The following is a 25,634-nucleotide window of genomic DNA, read 5'->3' on the forward strand; positions in this document are numbered from 1 at the left end:
TCTGCAACATAGCTTTACATGCACTAACCCAGCAAAACCCATCATTTTATTTTAAAACAACGTTTTAAGTAAGTTAATACTAATAGTAATACGGGTTAAAATGTCTGATTTAGGATATAGACAAGCTACACTGTAAACACTTTTTAATCTTTTTTTGTTTAATCCCGTTTTATATTCATCATGTTGCCCTCTCTCCATAATAAATCTCTGCTAACGGCACACGTCCGTTATTACTGACGTTATAAAAGTATAACTTGAAATCGGGAGAAAAAAAACTAATAAAATTAACAGCATATAAATGATAAAAAAGACAATTGAAACGACTTTTGCAAAACAGGGTTAATATCTAAGTAACCAATGTGAATGTTACACATAAATGTTATTAAATGTACTGTCATGCGCAGTAAGATGTCTCCCCCTCCAGGTGCATTATGGGAAATATCCGTCACTGAGCGGAAGTAACGTAAACATGTGATTGTCAACGAGCGCTTGTTGCTGCGTTTTCGCTGTTATGCTACTGTAAAGAAAATTCATATGTCGTGTGTTAGTAAACGGGCTTGGAAAATATTTAAATAATCTGCGAATATGCAATGAAATGCTAATGTTTGCGTTTTTCGAAGTCGGGTCATTTCAGCTAACATTTAGCATTGGTGTTTAAAATAACACAGTGTGATTAACGTAACGTTTCAGTGTATACGGCACAACGTACAGCAAGCAATCCTATATGCTTAAAACGTGAAAGAGTTTATGGCATCCAAACAGACATTTTCAGATAGTGACACTGCTGATGAAGCAGTCAGAGCAACATGCGACGATGCATCGATATGCAAAAGGTAGCACACGCAATAAGTCACAATAAAACCGCATTATGTATATTATCAGCAATACCTGCATGTTGCTAATAACCAGGAATTAATGCACATTTAAAATATGATAAAATGGGCAATATTGGTAACTTACTTGAATAGATAAAATGATGTTATGGTTACGTACGATGTTGTTAAAAAAGTTTTATTTTTAATCACTTTATTTGAATATATATTTATACTTTATGTGTGTAAATGTTTGTAGATATACTATTGAACAATTTAATCATTTTTTTTTTATATAACTATGGTTTTGGTCCATAGGTTTGCTACCAGTAAAGGTTATTGGACTGACCTCTACCTGCAGTATTTCGTGAGGCAAATAGGTGAACGTAAAGCACCTGAGATCAACAGAGGTAAGCTTTATTGTTGAAATATCGCCCCCTACTGGGTAACGTTTGATGTACAGTAGGCTACAGTAATTGCCCAATGTTTAAATGTTGTAGGTTATTACGCCCGTGTCAGAGCGGTGAACAATCTTCTTGATGATTTTCTGAAGAAGACACAATGTCACTGTCAGGTGGTGAATTTTGGGGCAGGACTGGATACTACTTTTTGGAGATTAAAGGTTCCTCTTTTTATTATAAATAGATTATTTAGCTGTTTTTAATATCTAGTAGGAGGATCCATTTCACAATGTTAGATCTGGTTATTATTGATTTCATGAAGAATAAAATGTATTAAAAAGTATATGTTTTGCGGTTTTGTTTTCTTAGGATGAGAACATTATGCCGAAAAAGTATTTTGAAGTTGACTTCCCAATGATTGTTGCCAGAAAAATACACAACATCAAGTAAGGTGTAAAGCCTGCGTTCTGTTACTATTGCATTTTTTATTCAATTGCTTTTTTTGGTTAAATAATAAAATTATTTGTTTTTGTGTTTACTGTGTTATTTAAGCCATATTCCTATAGAGGGAGACAAAATCTTACTGGCCATTTTGCATAGATATTCATGCTCCAAAGCAGAGGTGTATAATACTTAAGTATTTTAGTTACATTTTCCAAGCATCTATGCTTTATCAGAGTGTTTGTCTTGGGAAAAAATTTACTTTACTAAAAAATGTTCACTACATTCTAAAGCATAAAATCATACTGTGTATTCATTATATATTGCATATTAAAATTGATTTAATGCCTAATTACATAACAATTGTGTACTTTTACTTGAGTAAAAGTACGAAAAACATTTTTACTTAAGTAAAAGTACAAAAAATTACTAGATGTTTAATGTACTTAAATATTAAATATAAACCAAAAAATTGAAATTATGAAATGTAGTGGAGTAAAAATTATGATAATATGTTTTGGAATGTTTGATTTCCAAAGAAAAACACGAATAAAATACGAATAATTGAAAATGTACTTTTATGTAGAAAGTAAAAATACTTAAGTACTATACAACTCTGCTCCAAAGCAATGCTTACATTTTACATTTATGCATTTTGCAGATGCTTTTATCCAATGCAACTTGACTTACAGTGCTTTACAAAGAATACATTGTTTATTTCATCATGTGTTTGAAACCATGACTTATACGCTGCTAATGCAATGCTCTACTCCTGAGCTATACAGAATCATTTTGCTTTTTAAAATACTTTGTTAACTCTCCAGATGTCATTTGTGACCCTGGGCACGAAACCAGACACATTTGCACGGGTGTATTTGTAGCATATCCAAAATTACATTGTATGGGTCAAAATTAGATTTTTAATGCCAAAAATGATTAGGATACTAAGTAAAGATCATGTTTATTTTCTACCTTAAATATCTCAAAAATGTATTTATCATTAGTAATATGTGTTGCTACTTCATTTGAACAACTGTAAAGGCGATTTTCTCAATATAACACATTTTTAAGTAGTTGTATCCAAATATTGTCCTATCCTAACAAACCATACAATGGAAAGCTTAAAGGTATAGTTCCCCTTAAAATGAAAATTATGTCATAATTTTCTCATCCACATGTTGTTGTAAGCCTGTATGAATTTATTTTTTATGATGAACACAAAAGAAGATATTTTGAGAAATGTTGGTAAACACACAGCAGATAGTGACCATTGACTTCCATAGTAGGAATAAAAAATATGATGGAATTTAATGGGTACCGTCAACCATAGATATGTATAAAGGCTAGATGTCTTGCCTGCGCTGCTGGCCAATTGAGTGGAACGTCCGCATTTGGCGGCCATCTTACCACAGGCAGTTCGCTCACTCGTAGTATTAAAGGCGGAGTCCACGATGTTTGAAAGCCAATGTTGATATTTGAAATCACCTAAACAAACACGCCCCTACCTCAATAGAATCTGGACCTTCTGTTGATAGACCCGCCCCACACATACGCAACCCGGCAAGGATGTCGGTTAGTAGACACGCTCCTTACTGCTGATTGGCTATAAGTGTGTTTTGGTAGTCGGCCCGTCTCCTTTTCCAAAAGCGTTTTTCAAACATCGTGGACTCCGCCTTTAAGTTTTAATGATGCATGTACTTTTAAATGACCATACTTTTTTTTACCGATTTTCAAACGGTTTGGTTTGTTATAAACGTCAAAGATGTACATATGATACTCCTACATATTATTATTTTTTTATGAAACATGTTAAAGCATCCAGAATAATAGCCACGTTAATGACGTTTGTAAGAAACCAGACCGTTTGAAGGTTGGTGGAAAGTTGAGCGGGTTATGGTAATTTAAAAGTACCTGCCCCATTAAATTCAATGCTAAGAGTGAGCGAGCTGCCTTTGGTAAGATGGCCGCCAGGTGATGACGTTAGAGACTCTGCCGTAACAGATCTAGCATTTATACATACACTGTAAAAATATTCCGTAGAAATTTCAATGTTATTGCAGCTGGAATGCCGGTAATTTACCATAGATTTAAATTTATGTAATTTACTGGCAAGAGTTTGTTCAAAGTTAAATAAATTTGAAATATTAGCAAGTCTTTATCTTTACAGAATAAAACTATGCAATAACAGCCTCATGCAAAGCATTCTGGGAACCAGAAATCATCATCAACCTTTTTCTGTTTTTTGCTTCAGATTTTGTTTCCCAGAATGTTTTGCTTGATGCTGTTTTTTTAGTTTTACTCTATAAAGACAAAGACTTGTAAATGTTTAATGTTCATTTAACTTTGAACAAAATGTTGCCAGTAAAAATCATAAATTTAAATCTACGGTAAATTACCGGCAACCCAGCTGCAATTTCTACGGAATTTTTTTACAGTGTATCTATGCCGTCAACTGTGTGCTTATCTCATTTATCACAATACTTCCAAAATGTTTTTGTCCTACTATGGAAGTAAATGGTCACTATCTGCTATGTGTTTACCATCGTTTCTCAAAATATCTTCTTTTGTGTTAATCAGAAAAAAAGAATTCATACACGTTTAGAACAACATGAGGATGAGTAAATGATGACAGAATTTTCATTTTAAGGTGAACTATCCCTTTAATTATTCAGCTGTCAGATGATGTATAAATCTGATCCAGGCAGGGTCACATTCTAAAAGAGATTCAGTGTACTAGTATATAATACACCAATCAGCCATAACATTATGACTACCTGCCTAATATTGTATAGGTCCCCCTTTTGCCATCAAAACAGCCCTGACCCGTCAAGGCATGCACTCTACTAGACCTTTCTATCAGAACCAGCATTTACTTTTTCAGCAATTTCAGTTACAGAGGTGAAATGTAATGGGTGGCTAAGGCTCATTGATGCACGCGGGGAGCGGGGACTGGCCCGTGTGCTCTGATCCAACAGACGAGCTACTGTAGCTGAAATAGGCAAAAAATTGAATGCTGGTTCTGATTGAGAGGTCTAGTGGAGTCCATGCCTCGACGGGTAAGGGCTGTGTTGGTGGCAAAAGGGGACATACAGTGGGGAGAACAAGTATTTGATACACTGCTGATTTTTCAAGTTTTCCCACTTATCAGGAATGGAGAGATCTGTAATTTTTATTGTAGATACACCTTTGAGAGACAGAATCTAAAAAAAATCCAGAAAATCACATTGTATGGATTTTAAATAATGCATTTTCACTTTATGGCATGAAATAAGTATTCGATACAATAGAAAAATCTAACTTAATAGTTGGTACAGAAACCTTTGTTTACAATTACACATGTCAGACGTTTCCTTTAGTTCTTTACCAGGTTTGCACACACTGCAGCAGGGATTTTGCATACAGGTCTTCTCTAGATCCTTAAGGTTTTGGGGCTGTCGCAGGGCAACACAGAGTTGCAGCTCCCAACGTAGATTTTCTATTGGGTTCAGTGCCCAGCTCAACAGACGGCGGATTTGTGTACAATGAAACATCGCAAATAACAGACTGTAAAGTGCCGCATGTATAAAACCTCAAAGTAATTCAAACTTGAAGCACTTTAGATTGATGGATAATCAAACCGCTATTCTCCTAATAAATGCGCATCACTTTTCTCTAGGGATTATTTCGATCGTTAGAAATGCGCGTTGGTACTTAATTTAACCATAAAATCAGCGATTGCGTGTGACGTTAAGGGACCTGTTATAGTCCTTTAAGTTTTTAAGGGAAAATTGGACTTAAGGACTTTGTAGCAACGCATAGCAGAACTTAAGGTAATACTTTAGCATTTAAGGGTAAATACTTATTGACAGCCTTAAGGTTCACTTAAGGGTTTTTCTTGCAACCTATTTTTTATTAAGGGCACCCTTAACCTTATATTTAAGGGATTTCTTAGCTTAACTCTTTCGCCGCCATTGACGAGATATCTCGTCAATCAAGAGAAAACGCTTCTTCTGCCACTTTTTAAACCCGGAAGTGTTGCCTAATGGCAAGCAGCTGCATGTCCGTGTCTGTTTTAAAGATCGCTCTGAATGGAATCTCTATGAAAAGTTTGTCACAAGCTCAAAATGTGGTGTTTTTGCAGAAACCTACTCATATTCAAAAGCTGATTACAAAAGAACTACTGAAGGTAGGATGAAACTTTTTTTAGTTTGAAAGCAGAGGATCTGTTCTTTCATTTGGTATATTGTATGTTTACATATTTAAAGAAGAACATTTTCTGGAAGGCATTAAACTTTTGTGAAAATCATGAAAAACGCTGGCGCTGGCTGGCAACTTTTTTAAAAAATGCTGGCGGTGAAAGAGTTAAGGACTTTCATGCAACCGGGCACAGGTCTGGAGACTGGCTAGCCCACTCCAGGACCTTGAAATGCTTCCTACGGAGCCACTCCTTAGTTGCCCTGGCTGTGTGTTTGGGGTCATTCTCATGCTGGAAGACCCAACCACAACCCTTTACTGAGGGAAGGAGGTTGTTGCCCAAAATCTCGCTATACATGGCCCCATCCATCCCCCAATATGATACAGTCGTCCTGTCCCCTTTGCAGAAAAGCACCCTCAAAGCATGATGTTTCCACCCCCATGCTTCACGTTTGGGATGGTGTTCTTGGGATTGCACTCAGCCTTCTTCCTCCAAACACGCGAGTGGAGTTAATACCAAAAAGTTCAATTTTGGTTTCATCTGACCACATGACTTTTTCCCCATGCCTTCTCTGGATCATCCAGATAGTCTTTGGCAAACTTCAGATGGGCCTGGACATGTGCTGGCTTGAGCACACTGTAAAAAATTTGCTGTAATTTTGCAGTTGGTTGCCAGTAACTTACTGTAGAAGATAAAGACTAAAAATATTTCATGTTCATGTGACTTTAAACAAACTGTTGCGAGCAAATAACATAAATGTAAAATCTACAGTAAGTTACTGGCAGCTTACTGTCATTTCTACAGACATTTTTTACAGTGCAGTTGAACCATGCGTGCGCTGCAGGATTTTAATCCATGACAGTGTTGTGTGTTACTAACGGTAACCTTTGAAACTGTGGTCACAGCTCTCTTCAGGTCATTGACCAGGTCCTCCCGTGTAGTTCTAGGCTGTTCCCTCACCTTTTTCTAATAACTGCGCCAACAGTTGTTACCTTCTGATCAAGCTGTTTGCCTATTGTCCTGTAGACCATCCCAGCCTTGTGTAGGTCTACAATTTTGTCAGAATGGGAAAGAAAGGTGATTTAAGCAATTTTGAGCGTGGCATAGTTGTTGGTGCCAGACGGGCCGGTCTGTGTATTTCACAATCTGCTCAGTTACTGGGATTTTCACACACAACCATTTCTAGGGTTTACAAAGAATGGTGTGAAAAGGGGAAAAACATCCAGTATGCGGCAGTCCTGTGGGCGAAAATGCCTTGTTGATGCTAGAGGTCAGAGGAGAATGGGCCGACTGATTCAAGCTGATAGAAGAGCAACTTTGACTTAAATAACCACTCGTTACAACCGTGGTATGCATCAAAGCATTTGTGAAGCCTTAACACACACAACCTTGAGGCGGATGGGCTACAACAGCAGAAGACCACACCGGGTACCACTCATTTCCACTACAAATAGGAAAAGGAGGCTACAATTTGCACAAGCTCACCAAAATTGGACAGTTGAAGACTGGAAAAATGTTTCAATTTCTCAATTTCTGTTGAGACATTCAGATGGTAGAGTCAGAATTTGGCATAAACAGAATGAAAACATGGATCCATCATGCCTTGTTTTCACTGTGCAGGCTGGTGGTGGTGGTGTAATGGTGTGGGGGATGTTTTCTTGGCACACTTTAGGCCCCTTAGTGCCAAGTGTCATTTAAATGCCACAGTCTACCTGAGCATTGTTTCTGACTATGTCCATCCCTTTATGACGGTGACCACCATGTACCATCCTCTGATGGCTACTTCCAGCAAGATAATGCACCATGTCACAAAGCTGTTCACTGTACTAAAATGGCCCGCACAGTCACCAGATCTCAACCCAATAGAGCATCTTTAGTTTGTGGTGGAATGGGAGCTTCGTGCTCTGGATGTGCATCCCACAAATCTCCATCAACTGCAAGATGCTATCCTATAAATATGGGCCAACATTTCTAAAGAATGCTTTCAGCACCTTGTTGAATCAATGCCACATAGAATTAAGTCAGAGGGGGTTAAAAACAATATTAGTATGGTGTTCCTAACAATCCTTTAGGTGCAAGTAGTTTGACAACCAGAAAGTATCCAAATGCATATATGTTAGTTTTGTACAATCAGTTTGTTGCATTATAATGTAATACATGTTTGAGTGTTTCGTTTGGGTTATTTGTCTTGAACACAAATTCTACTTGGTTTGATTTTAATGCAGTGATACTCACAAGCGTGTCTTCGGTGTCCATTATGTGGTACGCTTTTTTCTGTAACTAAACTGGTAGAGCTATGCGTTAGCAGCGCAAAGGTCATGGGTTTGACTCACAGGAAACACATATGGGAAAAATGTATACCTTGAACGCACGAGTCGCTTTGTTCAAAAGTGTCTGCCAAATCCATAAATGAGTTCCTGTAGCTCAATTGGAAGAGCATTGTGTTAGCAGTTGATTCCCAGGAAACACACATACTGCTAAAAATAGACTTTAAATGCAAGGTTAAGTCGCTTTCCCACATGCAAAAAAAAGTGTAAAATGCACTAATGTAAAAATGTCAATATGAATGTACTATCTGTCTATTTATTACTGTCTATGTTGTTTATACTTTTCACAGGACAAAACCTCCACTGTCCAAGCCTTTAGTTGAGACCCACTCCACTGATTCACTCCATTTGGGTACTGAAGTCAAACTGTTGTGTTACAAAGCATTTTACTTTGTTGCTGTTGTGTTGCATTCACTTCAACCTCTCCTCTGTATGTTGCTTTGATAGATGGTCACAGTCTGGACTCGGACAGATATTGTATTATCAGTGCTGATCTGAGGGACCTCCCAACTCTAGAAGACAAACTAAGAAAGTTTCATATAAATCCAGAGTATGTCAAATTTTTTGTACATTTCACAGTGAAAGTGATGGCACAAATGTTACAATCCATCACTTTGATCTTTATTTGACTCTATATTGGTTTTGTCCTAGTCTGTAGGGTCATGTATTTAAAGGGATGGTTCAACCAGAAATTAAAATTCTGTCTTTATTTATGGACCATTTCAAGAGATGTGAACAACACTGGTCCAGGAGCACTTCATTTTTCAGTTTTTTAACACTAGATAAACGTTGGGATAAAATAAACCAACAGAGCATATAGAACTGAATTAACTGAAGTTAAACAAACATCTTAAAGTTAATGATATATGTGAAATAAAAAAATACTGTCACAAACTGTAACAGGAAGTGTTTCTGGACCAGTGTTGTTTACATCTTTTGAAATGGTCTATAACACGATTGAAGATATTTTATGAAATGTTTGTAATCAAACAGTTTGTGAGCCCCGTTCACTTCCATAGTATTCTTTTGCCTACTATGGTGGAGCTCACGAACGGTTTGGTTACAAACATTCCTCAAAATATCTTCATTCATGTTTATCAGAACAAGCAAATGTAAATTTTTGGGTGAACTTTCCCTTTAACTCTTTGTCTCAAATAGAGGAATGTTGTGTGTCCAGCAGTTGACTTTTGATTTATTAGAAAGTGTCCATTTTAAATCTGCGCATCCTAGATAGGGTTTACCCATCCTGTTTGAGCTACTAGCATCTATTGTTTTGTTGTCGTGCATCTCTTGTTGATGCCCCTGACAACAATAGTACACTTGGGAGCATTTAGAGTTTCCTAAGGTGCGTCAATAGCTCCTCTTTTTCTTTGATGTGAACTGATGGGACCTAAAGGAAGCTACCGTTCCAGTAGGTGTATGACATCAATGGTGCAATCTTCAAGGTCTCTCACCTTGATTTTTTTCTTTCTCAGCTTCCTGATAAGTAAATGTAAAGTCCACCCTTACTTGGCGCCTTTACGTTTGCCAGCTTGCCTGCAAATCCCATCAGTGTCTCAGATTCTAAATTAAAAACAGCCTGGAGCTGTTTATCTTAGCACGCAAACCTGATTTCCTACGGTGTACTTAAAAATATTGTGGTACTGGTTTGTTTTGGCTTACAAGAACATTTTGTTTGGTAAGTGAATCTAATGTTCCCAAAGACGAAAAAACAGCATTCTTGCCTTATCTTTTTTTTGGCAGGAAATACAATTTTGAGTAAAAAGTAGGACGCCATATCAGGAATTTGTCATATGAGACTTTCCCACCATTTATATGAACTGAATTGTGCTTATCATTCCTTTATTTCAGTTTTTTTTTTGCTCCTTTTCACCCAGAGTTGCCTACTCTGTTTTTGTCAGAATGTGTATTGGTGTACATGACCTCCGAGCAATCCTCCAATCTCGTGCGCTGGATTTCTGACACCTTCCCCACTGCAATGTTTATTAACTATGAACAGGTGAGGAACAGAGTTATTAACATATCGCACGATCCTTATGACAATCCTTTTAGATTTTACACAGCTTTAGTTTAGATCAAACTAATTAGATCTGCTAACTGAGGGCAAGGCAATATAGCTAAAATTAGTATGCAAAAGACTTAACAAAACATTAGCTTTAAGTTAGTTCTTTTATGTATTCTGCTTTGGTGTGTCTGTAGAAAATATCAATTTTGTATTTTCAAGTAATAAAGAATTAGGAAAAATGATTCAATGGACAGTTTGTGATGGATTATTAATCAAAGAATGAATCCAATTTACTAACTTGGAACACTTTTTTTGTTTCAATAGCTTAAATAAGTCAACACTTTAAAAAAATAAAATAAAGCAGCATGAAGTTAAAACAACTTGGTTTTGCAAGTCAATTCAACCTACTATTTTAAAGGGGTGGTTCAATGGTATTTCATGCATTCTGACTTATTACCACAGTTGTTTCCTCATGCTAAAAGTAGGCAAAGTGTCAAAAAAGCAGTTGCGCATGTTACAGAGTATTTCTGTGCCGAATGCACTTCGCCAGGGTTCGTACAAGTTTCGGAAAGTTTTTTTCGATTACAGGTCCATCTGACATTTCAGGGGTATTCGATACGTATCACTTCTTTTTATGGGCACTTCCCCCGGAAACCCCGCCCACCCGTCAATCAGCGGGAGACGCTAGAACTTACAAACATCACATCACGCGACAGCTTTGTTTAATTTCAAAACTCAACAATGGCATGAATGAAAAAGTGTGTTTTGGATGTAAGGAGAAGAAAGTCAGCATTATGGAAACAATGGATATAGTTTATTATCCGGGGTAGCAGCGGAGTTTTGCATGTGTGTTTGTTTAACGCGGGATTTCATTGAAAAGTCCCGGGTCATGAGTTGCATGCAGTAAGACAGACTTCTGTCTTATGTTGGAAATAGGCGCGTGCATCATAAGTTAAACAGTGTTGTATAGTGTTGCATGACTCGTACTCGCTCCTCCTGCGGTAGTAACTCCTCCTCCTTCATTTTTTCGTACGTTATCGGAAAGATTCGATAAAGCTAATCTTTCTTTTATAAATCTGATTAAACTTAAGACTCTTCAGAGATATAAATGATGTAATACTACTCTATCGGTACTCCAGAATAACATCAGAAATGCAGAAACAGTGTGTGTTATGTGAGCTTTAAGTTTTGACTTGTGATAAGTTGACATAACTTATAAAAACAAGTTGAAATTGTTTCACTTAATTTTTTAAGTTAATGTTGATTTGATAATTTTTTTTACAGTATAAGGTACTATTAAACATCATAACACTGTTTTCCCTGCCAGTGTAACTTTATTAGAAATTAAATAGAAAAACTATAACTGCAATATTTATAATATTGCTTTAAAATGATCCCGAATGTATTGTGAGTGTAACTAACCGGATTTTTTTAGGTAAACATGGACGATCGCTTTGGGCACATTATGATCGAGAACCTGCAAAGACGTCAGTGTAATCTGGCTGGCGTGGATGTGTGTCAATCTCTGGACTCTCAAGTACGTCATTCTTACATTCAGGCATGCCAGTAACTCATTGTTCACATGTATAGTACTGGCACTCGACAGCATGTACATAACTGTCAGACGGTCGTTCCACCCTATACAGTAAAACGTGTCATAGGCACAATCTCAACATTACACGGGGTATTGCTCAGAAGTTGTTTTCCTGCTCAACATACAATAGGTGATCAACATTCAGGAAAACAGCACCGTTGCTTGACTCTTTGTTTACTGCGGCCGTTGCCAGAACTGTTGAAGTCTCACATGATGTATCAGGTCTTCCAAGGTTAATTTAGACGTAAACTATGTTGACTTTAAATGGATACTCGAATTTAAGTACAATATTAGAAAAATAATCTTCTTTGTATGTATTTTTACTGAATGGTTTCATATCAAATGCATCAGGGAAAACCTGAGAAAACACTAAGCATAATTTGTAAATCATTATTTCTGTTTGTTTAATTGAAACATAGACTTAAAATGAACACAATTTTACTTTTTAGATTAGTTAGATTTAAGGGACTGAACAAAATAAAGTAGTCCGTAAAGTACACAATGCTACAATTAAAGGAAATTCAAAACAGCCGAGAAAATTGTGGGTTGGTAATATTAGTCTGGAAAGGGTTACAAGGCCATTTCTTTTGTTTTGGATTTCAATAAACCACAAAATCTATATACAAAGGAAGAAGACTCTTGACTAGTGGTGGGCATTGCCAGAAGTAATGGAAATGTCAAACAACAAATATTTCTCCAAATGGCTCAGTGGCACCTCATAGAAAAATGTCCCATCTGTAGCATCAACTTTTAGGAACTTAAGACATTATGTGCAAGACTGTACGTGCAAGATGATTCTTCAACCATTTATTTGTTTTTTTTTTCAGATAGGCAGTAATAAAAAAAATATCATAAAGAGGGCCAATATTTCTTCATATGACTACCATTAACTGTGCAAAAGTGTAAAGTATGTGATTAAAATTTGTGTCTGAATTGAAAACACGAATTGAATGTGTGTGGGTTTTTTTCACAGAAAGAACGCTTTTTGTCGACAGGCTGGGAAAGTGTGGAAGCACTAGACATGATGATGGTCTACAGCATGCTTCCTCAGGAAGATGTAGCCAGGTACACAAGTCAAAGCTAACTTGTATAACTGAGTGAACCGTCCAATGATCGTTTCAGCATCAGAATCTCGACAGTGACCAATGTAATTTTTTCATTACCAGAATTGAGAACCTGGAGTTTTTAGATGAGAAGGAACTTCTCCATCAGCTTCTACAACACTACTGTATCTGCTGGGCTGTTAAAGATAAACTCAATTTGGGTGAGGGGTCCTGTTGTACCAAATTAACTGCATTTGAGTTTAAAATAATTTCAAACATTTTCATATTCTAGTCTTTGTTTTGAACACATTGAAATTCGCTGTAACTAATAGCAGACTTCTCTTTTCAGGCCTCTCGCAGATCGGGTTTTAAACGCCAATAGGGACTTGGTTTTAAAGTTTGCCTTGAGACGATATGAGCAGAGGTCAGGAGAGGAAAGGGAAGTCATTTCTGTCTTTTTCCATTGTTGAGCCCAATAAAAATGGAGACTACTGGCATCAGCGTCTTCGTTTTTTGCTCATATCTCCGCGATCGGCATGTCTCATGTTGTGTTTTCATAATGTTTTGTAAGCGTAGAAACAATAAGCATCAAATATTTAACAGACAACAAAAACTTGTGAAATGTAATAAGACTTGTACAGTTTTGTTAACTGTATGTGGGCTTTGTTAAAAGCTAAAATCGTGATGTATAATAAAGACAAATGTGTCTCTAAAATAAGCTTGAAGTTTATAATGCCTTTGATGTGTGTAATCTATTTTTATTTTCTTTTATAGGATTTAAATCATATTCTTCTAATGCAATTCTTGACACATAAGATGCCAAGTAAATAAAGATGTTACTTTTGATAAAGAAAATAAAAGTGTGCAGGTCATTCAACCTTGCTTCTAAGAGAAAGTGGCCCACAACAATGGTGTTGTTTAGTAACAAGTTTATTACTACTTATCAAATGGTTAGATACAGTCCTTTATTTGTCAGTTGTTGTAGTTTATTTATGATAAAACTATATCCTTTTACAGTACAGATTTACTGATAAAGTTTAGGGCCATTCTTTGCTCATTTCTTTATATTTTTTCTAATTTTAGAATAATAGTAAACACATCAGAATGATAGGGTAACATATTGTTAATTAAAAATAAATTCAAACTAGAGATGCACCTATTTAATTGGCAAATAATAGGTATCGGTCGATAAAAGCAATTTTTTTACACTCTCGACAGTGGTTTATAAACAGCCAATAGTCATGGCCGATATATCCTGTCAATCAAAAGAGAACTGGAAAATGCAATAAATTTGAGCTCTGTGTATAGAAAATCACTTTAATATTAATGGTCATTATATAAATGAATAACATTCAGAAAATGTAATCTTCAGAATTTAATTTAATGCAAGTTAATATAACCACAAAACTATCGATATGGGCAGATATCTGTATGATTAATCAATCGGCTTGCGGTATTAGTGGAAAAATTTCATATCAGTGCATCTTCACAAATTGTTAAACTTTATTATCTTTAAAGTAGACACCTTTTGCCTAGAAATTGTAAAAATGTTCTCTTTATTTTATGAAGCAGCTTTGTGAGGTTTCACCCTCACATACTTTTTAAGCGTCGCTGGACACGCCCCATCAAGTCGCCAACGGTCACCATCGCTCGTGTTGCCGGAAATTGGCAGCTCTCCATTAAAATGAATGAATGTCGCTTGTAATGTGAACGGGGCATGACTCATCCACTTCATAATTCTTTTTAGAAATAGTTTTTGTTTGTAATGATAGAAATGTATGTGTTTGCACATTGATATTTTTATGTACAAAACTAATTCAAATGTACACCTTCAGATCAAACATTTTATGATAAGTACATTTTAGTGAAGTGACCCCAAACCTTTAACCAGTAGTGTAGCTTTTATTTCTATTCCCATGTGTACTGTAAAATAAGCAGGCCCCGAAGTTTAAGCAACTTCTTTACACAAATCAGTTCAACCTACAATTTTAAAGGAAAACACCATTTTTCAATATTTTACTATGTTCTTGCCTCAACTTAGACAAATTTATACATACCTATCTTTTTTCAATGCATACACTTAATCTTTGTACGGCGCTTGTGAATGTGTTGGCATTTAGCCTAGCCCCATTCATTACTTAGGATCCAAACAGGGATGAATTTAGAAGCCATCAAACACTTCCATGTTTTTCCTGTATTTAAAGACTGTTGCATGAGTAGTTACACGAGTAAGTATGGTGGCACAAAATAAAGCGTAACATTTTTTTTAAGTGGATAAAAAATAAAAACTGTGTCGTATGGCGTAAGTGCACTTTGTTTGCAGCACTTCGACCTCGGGTGCAGTAATATTGATGGAAGTTTGAGTGAGTGGGGGAGGAGTCAGGAGTGATGATCTTGCTGCGCTGAGGTTGACGTGCTGCAGACTGGGTGCTCTTCCGCCATGCAATATAGTTCTCATTTTTTATCTGCTTGAGAAATCGCCACGTTTTGTTTTGTGCCACCATACATACTCGTGTGTCGGCTCATGTGGCGGTCTTTGAATGGAGAGAACATGGGGGTGTTTGGTGGCTTCTGGGTTCATCCCTGTTTGGATTCTAGGGAATGAATGGGGCTACACTAATATACACATAGTAAATATTGAAAAACTGTGGTGTTTTCCTTTAAGTTTTGACTTGTGATAAGTTGACATAACTTATAAAAGGGTTCCTACTGGTCCTTGAAAGTTTGTGAATCTGAGGGGAAAAATTCAAGGCCCTGGGAAGTTTTTGATAATATACATACATACATACAGTTAATTGAAAGTGCTTGAATCTATTTTATGCAAGAAGTTTTCTGGAAAAAAATTCATATTATTTCCTGTGTAGTGTAGGATAATATCATAAAAATTCTACACTTTTTAAGCACACGTGCTAAACTGTTGATTCATACCAACACGAATGTTGATTCATACCAAAATGCTTTTTTGCATAGTTGTGTTTACAAATGAAAACGTCTCGGGTTACGTATGTAACTGTTGTTCCCTGAGAAGGTAACGAGATGCTGCGTTTCCCTTGCCATACTTCCTGCGTCCCTGTAACCCCGTCTTTGGCAATATTTCAGATAGCGATATACTTCCTGGCTCCTGCGTCACCCTGTCTTTGTCGTTAAGCCTCACCATTGGTTGAATTTGATATACACATTCAGACACACTTACCCTTGGAGGCGTCCACAAAGTGTCACCGCAGCGACGCAGCGCGAGTTCCCTCGAAAGGGAACTGTAACAATGTATCTTAAAAGGTAAAACGATGTAACCTTGCTCTCACTTGAAATGTGTCCCTACATTTAGTCCTTGAATTTGAGGGTATTGGACCTGGAAAGTCCTTGAAAGGTCCTTGAATTTGAAGTTAACTGTGGGAACCTTGTTATAAAAACAAGTTTAAATTGTTTAACTTAATTTGTTAAAGGTAGAGTGTGGTTTTAGCAGCATATCTAGGGTTGAGATTTCGAATTCCAACCTACCTAAATTTCAAAATGCAAGAAAAAGTTACGGTAGCTGCCACAGCACAAACATGTTGTCATCTGAGACAACATGATTTGCGACATTTACAGTACATTAAAAAATGTAGGATGGATGAAGAAAAGTAGCAGATCCACCATTGGAAACAAAGTTTAGAACAAACAGCAAGAAAACAAAGAAAAGGAATCAAACATTATTGTGACGAAAATACTTCACAGCACAAGTTGACTCGCTTATGCGGACAGCCCTAGTATAGGCCTATCTTAGGATAATAAAACAATACAGTTCTTTAAAGGGACACAAGGCAGCATTTTTATGTTAATAAATCATCTTCGTAAGTCGGTATATGGTTAAATGACTCATTACATGACGAATGAAGTCTCTCTCGCCCGCCCCTACCGTCTGTAGGAAGAATACCCCACTTGCAAGTTCGCTGTATCCGACCCGGTGTCCTTCAGTCTCGTATGGTCTCAGATATAGAACGCATTTACTCCCAGACACTAGGGGGAGCTAGTAGAGAAATAATACTCAGACTTGCCTGGTGTGCCTTTAAAGGGGCCATGGCACAAGACTTTTTTAAGATGTCAAATAAATCTTTGTAGTCCCCAGAGCTCACATGTGCGGTTTTAGCTCAAAATACCCCACAGATAAATTATTATATCATGTTAAAATTGCCACTTTGTAGGTGTGTGCAAAAATGTGCCGTTTTGGGTGTGTCCTTTTAAATGCAAATGAGCAGTTTGTTGCAATTGAAACTCAATCGTGCTGTGAAATATTTTCTCTCTCTCCTTTTCTCTGCACTAAATGGCAGTTCTGTGGTTGGATAATGCAGATTAAGGGGTGGTATTATTATAATAAGAGCTCCTTATGACATCATAAGGAGAGCCACATTTCAACGACCTATTTTTTCATGTGCTTGTAGAGAATGGTTTACCAAAACTAAGTTACTGGGTTGATCTTTTTCACATTTTCTAGGTTGATAGAAGCACTGGGGACCCCATAATAGCACTTAAACATGGAAATAGTCAGATTTTCATGCCATGGCCCCTTTAATTATAAACCACTGATAATATAGTTGTATATTATATTACATTTCTGTCAGGAGATCCATCTAAAAGTTACAAAAAGGCACCTTTAAGTTAAAGTAACATAAAAATATATGTTGATATGATATAATTTTTTGCATTGTTCAGACCTTATAGTTGAAATTTTTGTTCCATAGCAATAATAATAATTCAAAAAGAATAATTTTAATGGACGGAGAGCATTAACTGATTTCACTTAATATAAAACTTAAAAATATTATTTTTGTCCTTAAAATTTTGAATTTGTGGTTATTATTTTATTTAAACAAGACATGGCTGCCATATTGTGTATATTGTCCATTCTGAAGGGAAATTCACTATTAAAGATAAAGGTTGTAAAAGGGTTGTTTGCAGCGTTGCCATAAAAGAACGATTTTTGGTTCGCCAAAGAACCTTTTGTAAAACAGAAATGTTATGTGGATGTCGAAGGTTCAAAAATGATTCCTCTATGGCATTGTTTAACAGCTTTATTAAGTGTGTATTTTCACAATATAAAATTATTTAAAGAAGAGTATTAATATGAAGTTATGCCTTTTATGTATTTTCTTCAAAAGGCTGTATTTTTTTCAAAAGTCATAAATAATCACTAGGAAGTAGTTTTGTAAAACAAAAGGCAATTAAAAGAGACAAAAAAAGGAAACATTTCCTTTTCAACCAATAAACCTTCAGCCCATGCAGGCATCCTGCAAAGTGTATACCATTTTGTCACCAAAGAAACATTAACCCAAAGCGACCTTGTGCTGTTATTTACTGCCACAGGAACCCTGAATTACTGCATGAGAGCAGATCACTGAAATGCAGACAAATCAATAATATGCCATTACAAATAAAAAATTGGGAAGCTGCATCTGGGCACGTCCATTCCATTACATAAAACAAGCAAGAAGACCTTGAGTGACATGAGATTTCATTGCACAGATTTTACAACCCTCTGTTGTGTAATAACAGCCTGGTGGATGATAAGCTATATCCTGAACCCGTCACCCCTCAAACAATGCCCTCTACCACTTTAATTGTTAAGTGAATTTTCCCAAGCCACCGAGAGTGACGAAGGGGTGGGCTGTCGGCCCGCCTCATGACCACTCCACCCCATCCTCCGTACACCTTTATCAGTACAAAGCTGCCGCGTTTGAACTGTGGACAGAGCAGACGGCACGCTTCAAACTGGCAAGATGTCTGGAACTGAGTCGAAGTCAGAACTCTTCACTGTAACAACAGGCGATGGAGGAGACGGCCATCAGAATCAGCCCAAAAAGATGTCCTCTTATGAACGCTACATTCAGCCATGCCTGGCAGAGATTGTCGGTTCCACTCTCTTCATGTTTGTCGGGTGCGTGTCTGTCATGGGTAACGTGGGCATCAGCGGGAGCATCCAGCCCGCACTGGCACATGGACTTGCACTGGGTATTGCAATCGCAATTTTTGGAGAAATAAGGTAAATGGGCATATTTGTGTGCTTGATTTATCAATGGAGTAGACTTCTGAAGTATGGGGTTGCTCAATTTGCTTTAATTTTTATTTAAAGTTCTGTGCACAAAAAAAATCAAGCTTATTTGGAGTAAACTGGCTGTAGAATTGAACTATATTTCATCTTATTGAATGCATTAATTTATTGTGTTTTTGTCTTTAAGTGGTGGTCACTTCAATCCAGCTGTCTCTGTGTGTGTTTATCTTATTGGAGGAATGGAACTCATTCTCCTGGTGCCATACATCCTCTCCCAAATGCTTGGTGGGGTGATCGCTGCCAGTCTTGCCAAAGTATGTGTTCCAGCTATTAACCATTTAAATGTGTTTTTAACTCAAATATCTCATATGGCCGAACTTAAACATTTATATAATTACTGTTTTATATATTTTTTAGCTAAATAATAATTGAAACATTTTCCCATATTTTCCTATTTTATTTCTTTAGGCTGTTACTACGGACATTGCATTTGGAAATGCATCTGGAGCAGCATTCAATGCAGTTCAATCCGTTGATACCATGGGCTCTGCGACTATGGCCGAGATGATAATGACTTTCTTTTTAACTATAGTTGTCAGCATGAGTGCTGTAAATGGAAGAACCCGGAGTAATCTCGCTCCTTTCTGCATCGGACTCACTGTGACTGCAAATATCTTGGCTGGGTGAGTATTGAGTATTGCACATGATGCCACAAAAATAATGTATAGTACTTTATTACTATTTTACTTTTTTAATGAGGTTATATAACTCTCATAAAAACAGAAAAAATGCCAAAATATTTTCTTACAAATATTTACCTAATTTATTTGACTTTTAAACAGAGGTGGGATCTCAGGAGCGTGTATGAATCCAGCACGAGCGTTTGGACCAGCGATAGTGTCCGGTCACTGGACCTACCACTGGATATATTGGGTGGGACCCTTGACTGGTGCTCTGGTCACTGTCAGCATTGTCAGGTATATTTGCTTTTTCTAACATAAACAATTTTTATTACTCATTTTGAGAGAATATTATGTATATTTCATTTGTCAGTTTAATCTATGTATGATATGTATTTGGGTATTAGGTTATATAAGAATACATTTTTGGTGCCCATTATACAAGCAAATCTGCTATTATGTTATCTTATCAGTTATTTGATTTATTGTCAGGTTGATAATGGGCGATAAGAAGATCCGTGTTATTTTCAAATGATCGAGACCTCAGAAGATCCTATGCTGCAAGCTTTTTGATTCAAAATAACTTGTAAAGCTATGTAAAGCACTGTGTGATATTTGTAAACATTTATATTACTGCTGTCTACTTAACTTTGATTTTGTATACTAATGCTCTACAGTCTCTTTAAAAATGTATTTGTTGTTTTACTTTTTATAGCTCTCTGTGTATGTATTCAAAAATTTTATTTTAATAAACATGGTCTTTTGTTAGATCTTGCCTAAGTGTATTTATTTATTTATTGGTGTGTAATTATACACCACGCTAAAACATGAAAGTTGCAAAAAGTTTTATTGGATTTATTATCATCATCATATAGTTATATAACAATATAATTAACTATATAAGCATGAATATTTTTTATGATTAAATAATTAATTTTTCCTTCATTCATATTAAAGCAACATTAATATTTTTGTAAATTCTCCATCCACACATATCAGGTTTCAAAGTTCATTTAAAATTTTTAGTCAGTTTCATGTCTTTATGATTATTGTATTCTATCTTTTGGGTTGATAGCATTTACACCCAAGGCCGGGCAGTTATGATCCAGCAAATCAATAACAAAGTTCACCAGTGGAGTAACACACACCACCATCTGATAAGAACATTTTTTAGATAAAAAATAATATGAATATGCAATACTCAGATACCTCACAGGTATTATTTGCTACACTTCGAAAACATGAAAAGCATGCTGGACTTCTGCTGGGTTATTTATAACCCAATGCTGGGTAAATATTAGACAGAACACATGTTGGGTTATAAACAAACCTATGCTGGGTTGATGTTAACCTAACCACGAGTTAAAAGAACCCGGCATAGATTTTTTTTATTTTTACCCAACATTGAGTTGAAAATGACCCAGCAGAATTGAGAGTGTTTGTTTTCTTATGAGTTTATCACTTGCTCCTGTTTGGCATGGATGTCAATATGTGAATAACCTTGCGTTTATTCCAATGTAGTGGACTTTAAACTGACCACAGGTGTCCAGCTCTTTTATAATTTGCTTACACTATAGGTATTGCTTGATTGTTGTTTATAACAATCTAGGCAGCGCTAAATCATGTCTTTGGGTGTTAAGAGTGATTTATGGTGGTTCAAGTTCAATTGACTTTGTTATCATAAACGGAGGTGTTTACTGTGGCTGGGAGAGTTAGCTGCATTTGGTTGTGGACAAGGCAAAATGACAATGGACGCAGAGAAGTTAGAGCTTCAAGAATTGGACAAAACTTTACTACAGAAGACGGCAGCTAAGCCTCAGGGCAAGTATGTGAGAGTGATCCAGCCCTGTGTTGCCGAGCTGGTGGGCACAATGTTTTTTGTCTTCATTGGCTGCGTGTCTGTAATTGAGAATGTAGAGACTGCGGGCAGACTACAGCCAGCACTCGTACATGGTTTGGCAGTGGCTGTGTTGGTAGCATGTATGGCAGAAATCAGGTAGGAAAAATGTTATCTCGCATTATTTTCATGCATAATTTTTTTTTACAAAAATTTGTAAGTGCATTATTAAAATGATTAATAATATTTCACCTGCTTTATTGTTTACAATGTAATTATTTCATATGATGTTTTAGTTATTTACTTCGCAATTTAAATATTTCAGGGACAATCCCTAAACTTTATTATAAGGTAAATAATAAGACTTTTTGAGTTTGATACCTCTATTGCAATATTAAAAGGGAGCTTAAAGTCATTTATTTGAATTTGATTTGATTTAAAAGCAACTTTTTATTTAATATTTTTTTGTCTCTCCAGCGGTTCACATTTCAACCCCCCCTTTACCATTGCTATCTATTTATGTGGTGGAATGCAAATGGCAATGGTTGTTCCTTACATTATCAGTCAGCTTATCGGTGGTGTACTTGGAGCAGCTATGTCAAAGGTGTGAACAAAAGTCACGCATGTCAGAAACAGACAATAATAGTATTTATTTATATGAGAAACACTGTCAGAAAAAAGTACAAATCTGTACCTCTTCTGTCACTGGGGGGGGGGGGGTACCTCAAAGGTTCCTTTTTGTACTTTTATGGGTACATATTGAAATGTTGTACCTTTTTGGGTACAATATCATACCTTATGGACCTATTGTGTCCCAGTTAAAGGTTAGCGGTATAAAACATAAAGGTACACAAACAGTAATGTTTGCATTTAATTATGTTTTGTATACCTGAAAAGTACAAAACTGAGTCTTAGGGTTACAGAAAAGGTACAGTTTTGTACTTCCTTTTCTTAGAGTGCAGGAAGTGATTCATTTTGCATTTTTAAGGAGCCAGTTGATTGTCAGACAATAACAAGTATATTTTTTAAGGTTATGACATCACATGAGAACTACATGAATGCCACTGGGGCAGCCTTTAATATTCTTCAATCTGATGACCAACTGTGGAAGGCTGTCTTTGCTGAAATTGCCATGACGTGTCTGGTTACTATGGTGGTGCTATTGGGGGCAGTGAATGGGAAGAGCAAAAGTCCCATGGTGCCATTCATGGTGGGCTGCACAGTTATTATTAATGTTTTGGCAGGGTGAGTCATGAATACAAAAAATCTATCTAGCATCTTTTAATGTCATTTATCAGTTTCAGAAATGCTGTCATAGTGCTGCTTTGCTGTTTTATAGAGGTGATGTTTCTGGTACCTGTTTGAACCCTGCAAGAGCTTTTGGGCCTGCATTGATGGCTAACTACTGGACTTATCACTGGGTATACTGGGTCGGCCCAGTCGGGGGAGGTCTGATTGCCGCTGGTCTCGTAAGGTCAGTTCGTCTTATTGTTCTCATAATGGATTGTTTTTCATGTCATGCTTTTAATGTTACTGTAAGACTTTAATTTCTGTTTTAACAGGCTTCTGCTTGGAGATGAAAAGATTCGAGTGATACTGAAATAATATAGTAGTGCTTTAATGTGTTTACAATTTCATAAAAAATGAAGAAGAAATATTTTATATTTTTAACAATAACAAATTGAGTCACTGTTCTTGGTGTAAATAAATACTGATGTCACCCAAGGCTTGCTTACCATTTTTCATTTTCCCAGTAGATGTCAGTAAAGTACTTTGACTGTATAGTGTTACATCTAACGCATAATGTTTATCACAACTGTTATTAATCGAAATAACCTAATTATGCAACATTTGGGACTATTTAGGCATATTTTCGTATAAACATATATTTGTTGTTTTTGTAAGTATTATATAAAATAATTACTGTACTTTTAATAATGCTGCGTTGGTTTTAACCATAAACATTGAAATGTCCTGCATTTTGCGTTTTTTTAATTACTATTTTCGAATACATTTTTTTTGCAAATTAAACTTCTGAAAAATATCTTTGATAGTTTGATAGACGTATACTGATTTTAGCCTAAAATGCCTAAAATGACACGGTGGCTAGAACCCCTCTAAAAAGGGTCTACCGCCCCTGGACAGAACACCGCTGACAATTACCCAATTCTGGGTTGTTGTTGGTAACACTTTTAATATTTTGTAATAAATTATCTTCAATAATTTGTATTGTAGGATTTTAGATTATTCAAAAGTTTTAGGAGGACAAACGTCATGCCAGGTACAATTTACGCAACAAGTTTATGTACATTGGCATAATGTTTGTTTTGCGTAAAAATGCGAAAACCGATGTGTAGATGGAAGGACATTGCGCATTGCAACGTCACATCAACACGTGTTTTTCAAGTGACTAGCTCTTGACTCTTTATTATATTTGACAGTGTTTATTAATAAATTAAATAATTAATTATTCATCTTTTTATTGTGTTAATGTTGTATAAATTTTATATTGTAATTTTAATTTAGAAAAATAATAATACATTTTTATAGTTGTAATTAAGAAAAACAATAATCAATTTGTATTTTGAAATAGGAAGAATGTAATTAAGAAAAATATTAATTAATTTGTATAGTTGTAATTAAGAAAAATAAAAATTAATTTGTATTTAAGAAAAAGAAAAAACAATTTATTAAGGAAAATAATAATTATTTTTTGTTTAAAGAAAAAGAGAAAATAATTTGTAATTAAGAAAAATAAAAATGAATTTATATAATTGTAATTAAGAAAAATAAAAAGGAATTTGTATAATTGTAATATTAAGGAAAAATTATTAATTTGTTTTTAGAAAAATAAAAATAAATTGATGTTAAGAAAAATTACAATGAATTTGTATAATGTGTACTCCAAGATTGTGTATATATGTGTATATTTTACTTCATGCTGCTATTTGAAGAGTATGGCTCCAACTGAAATTTCGTTGTATAATACAATGACAATGAAGATCTATCTATCTAATTGCAATTAAGAAAAAAATGATTCATTTGTTTTTAGAAAAATTCAAAATTATTTTATATTAAGAAAAATAACAATAAACTTGTATAATTGTAATTAAGAAAAAAATAATTTGTTTTAAGACAAATAAAAGATTTGTTGTTATTAAGAAAAATAATACATTTTCATAAAAATTAAGTCACAAAATAACCCTCCAAAAATCTTTGATCTCATACTTAATTTGTAATTATTTTGGATTACATTTTTTAACGTCAAAGTCTGATGTAGCTTAAATATTTGACATCTCTCTTTCCAAGCAGACTTGAATCTCTGTTGTCTGCTGATTGCTTACATAATTTTATAATTTGTTTTTATATTTTCCTCATGATGTTAGATGTTGTGTTTTAGATTTTAATGCTTATATAATTATAATAATTTTGAGTAGATGCAAACGGATTTTAGAAAATAATTGCACATACAGTATTTTAGGGTCTCAAGACTTTTTTATTTTATTAGGCCATGTTGTTGACCAAATCAGCAAGACAACATTCAAGCTGGTTTTCGAGTCACTTAACAACAGTCAAACTGGTTAACGATATCTGTCAGACAGAGCCAGTGCCACTCTTGCAAGGAACTTGTCAAAGGCCAAATGTGCTTCAGGTGTGAAGTCCTTGGGGAAGAGCATGGCAATCACCACAAGAATGCAGTGGGACAAGACCTGTTTCCAGAGAAATAAATTGAATTAAACTTCTACGTCGTTTTGAGTAAAACAAATATTTCAAGATTTTTGACAGCCTTTTTTGCAAAATGTTAATGAGTCAGACTCAACAGCATGTTTACCTTGAAGTTAGCAGGATCAACTCTCAGTTGAAAGGCATGCAGCTCGCTGAGGTTGAGCAGGCCGGCGAAAAGATCGTCAATTTTTTCAACAGCCAGACCAAGTCCTCCAATGATTTTCTTTCCATGGCTCTTTACAGGAGCAGAACCAGGTGTCAGGTCACTCCAGTGAGCGAAGTAGGTCTTGGTCTGAGGATAGACCAGGAGCATTCTGCAAAATAGTTGGGAATAGAACAAATCTAACCAATACCTTTGAAAACTTAATGTTTGATATAAAAATAAAGATAGACGAACTAATTTGACTTACCTAGACAAGGCCTCATTACCAATGTCTGCAGCCTTTGGAGAGACCTTAGCCCAAAGGGCCTTCACGGTTTCCTTGTCCTTAGCAGAGAGACTCATTTTGAATCTGTGGTATGAACAGATGTGCCAGTGCCGACTGACTTGCCTCCTAAAAGTTGGTCCT

General features: G+C 35.7%; 4 protein-coding genes across 4 annotated transcripts; 3 read left to right on the forward strand and 1 right to left on the reverse strand.

The window, feature by feature from the left end:
- Window positions 1-432: 432 nt before the first annotated feature.
- Window positions 433-13,515, forward strand: lcmt1 (leucine carboxyl methyltransferase 1). Its single transcript, XM_073866843.1, has 11 exons — window positions 433-833; window positions 1,131-1,222; window positions 1,313-1,434; window positions 1,583-1,659; window positions 8,446-8,507; window positions 8,603-8,700; window positions 10,029-10,154; window positions 11,596-11,697; window positions 12,728-12,819; window positions 12,921-13,018; window positions 13,147-13,515. The coding sequence occupies exons 1-11, from the start codon at window positions 748-750 to the stop codon at window positions 13,167-13,169; spliced, it is 978 nt and encodes a 325-aa protein (XP_073722944.1). The 5' UTR covers window positions 433-747; the 3' UTR covers window positions 13,170-13,515.
- A 4,919-nt stretch (window positions 13,516-18,434) lies between these two features.
- On the forward strand, window positions 18,435-20,270 carry aqp8a.1 (aquaporin 8a, tandem duplicate 1). The gene is made up of 5 exons (XM_055176898.2): window positions 18,435-18,813; window positions 19,010-19,136; window positions 19,291-19,505; window positions 19,665-19,799; window positions 19,995-20,270. The coding sequence occupies exons 1-5, from the start codon at window positions 18,551-18,553 to the stop codon at window positions 20,035-20,037; spliced, it is 783 nt and encodes a 260-aa protein (XP_055032873.1). The 5' UTR covers window positions 18,435-18,550; the 3' UTR covers window positions 20,038-20,270.
- A 760-nt stretch (window positions 20,271-21,030) lies between these two features.
- Window positions 21,031-23,064, forward strand: aqp8a.2 (aquaporin 8a, tandem duplicate 2). The gene is made up of 5 exons (XM_055176489.2): window positions 21,031-21,498; window positions 21,817-21,943; window positions 22,370-22,584; window positions 22,679-22,813; window positions 22,902-23,064. The coding sequence occupies exons 1-5, from the start codon at window positions 21,245-21,247 to the stop codon at window positions 22,942-22,944; spliced, it is 774 nt and encodes a 257-aa protein (XP_055032464.1). The 5' UTR covers window positions 21,031-21,244; the 3' UTR covers window positions 22,945-23,064.
- Window positions 23,065-24,811: 1,747 nt separating this feature from the next.
- On the reverse strand, window positions 24,812-25,634 carry hbae5 (hemoglobin, alpha embryonic 5). The gene is made up of 3 exons (XM_055176490.2): window positions 25,476-25,634; window positions 25,172-25,379; window positions 24,812-25,049 (listed from the first exon to the last, which is right to left on the reverse strand). The coding sequence occupies exons 1-3, from the start codon at window positions 25,568-25,570 to the stop codon at window positions 24,921-24,923; spliced, it is 432 nt and encodes a 143-aa protein (XP_055032465.1). The 5' UTR covers window positions 25,571-25,634; the 3' UTR covers window positions 24,812-24,920.

This window comes from Misgurnus anguillicaudatus, chromosome 4 (assembly GCF_027580225.2).
Source record: "Misgurnus anguillicaudatus chromosome 4, ASM2758022v2, whole genome shotgun sequence".
Taxonomy (NCBI): Eukaryota; Metazoa; Chordata; class Actinopteri; order Cypriniformes; family Cobitidae; genus Misgurnus; species Misgurnus anguillicaudatus.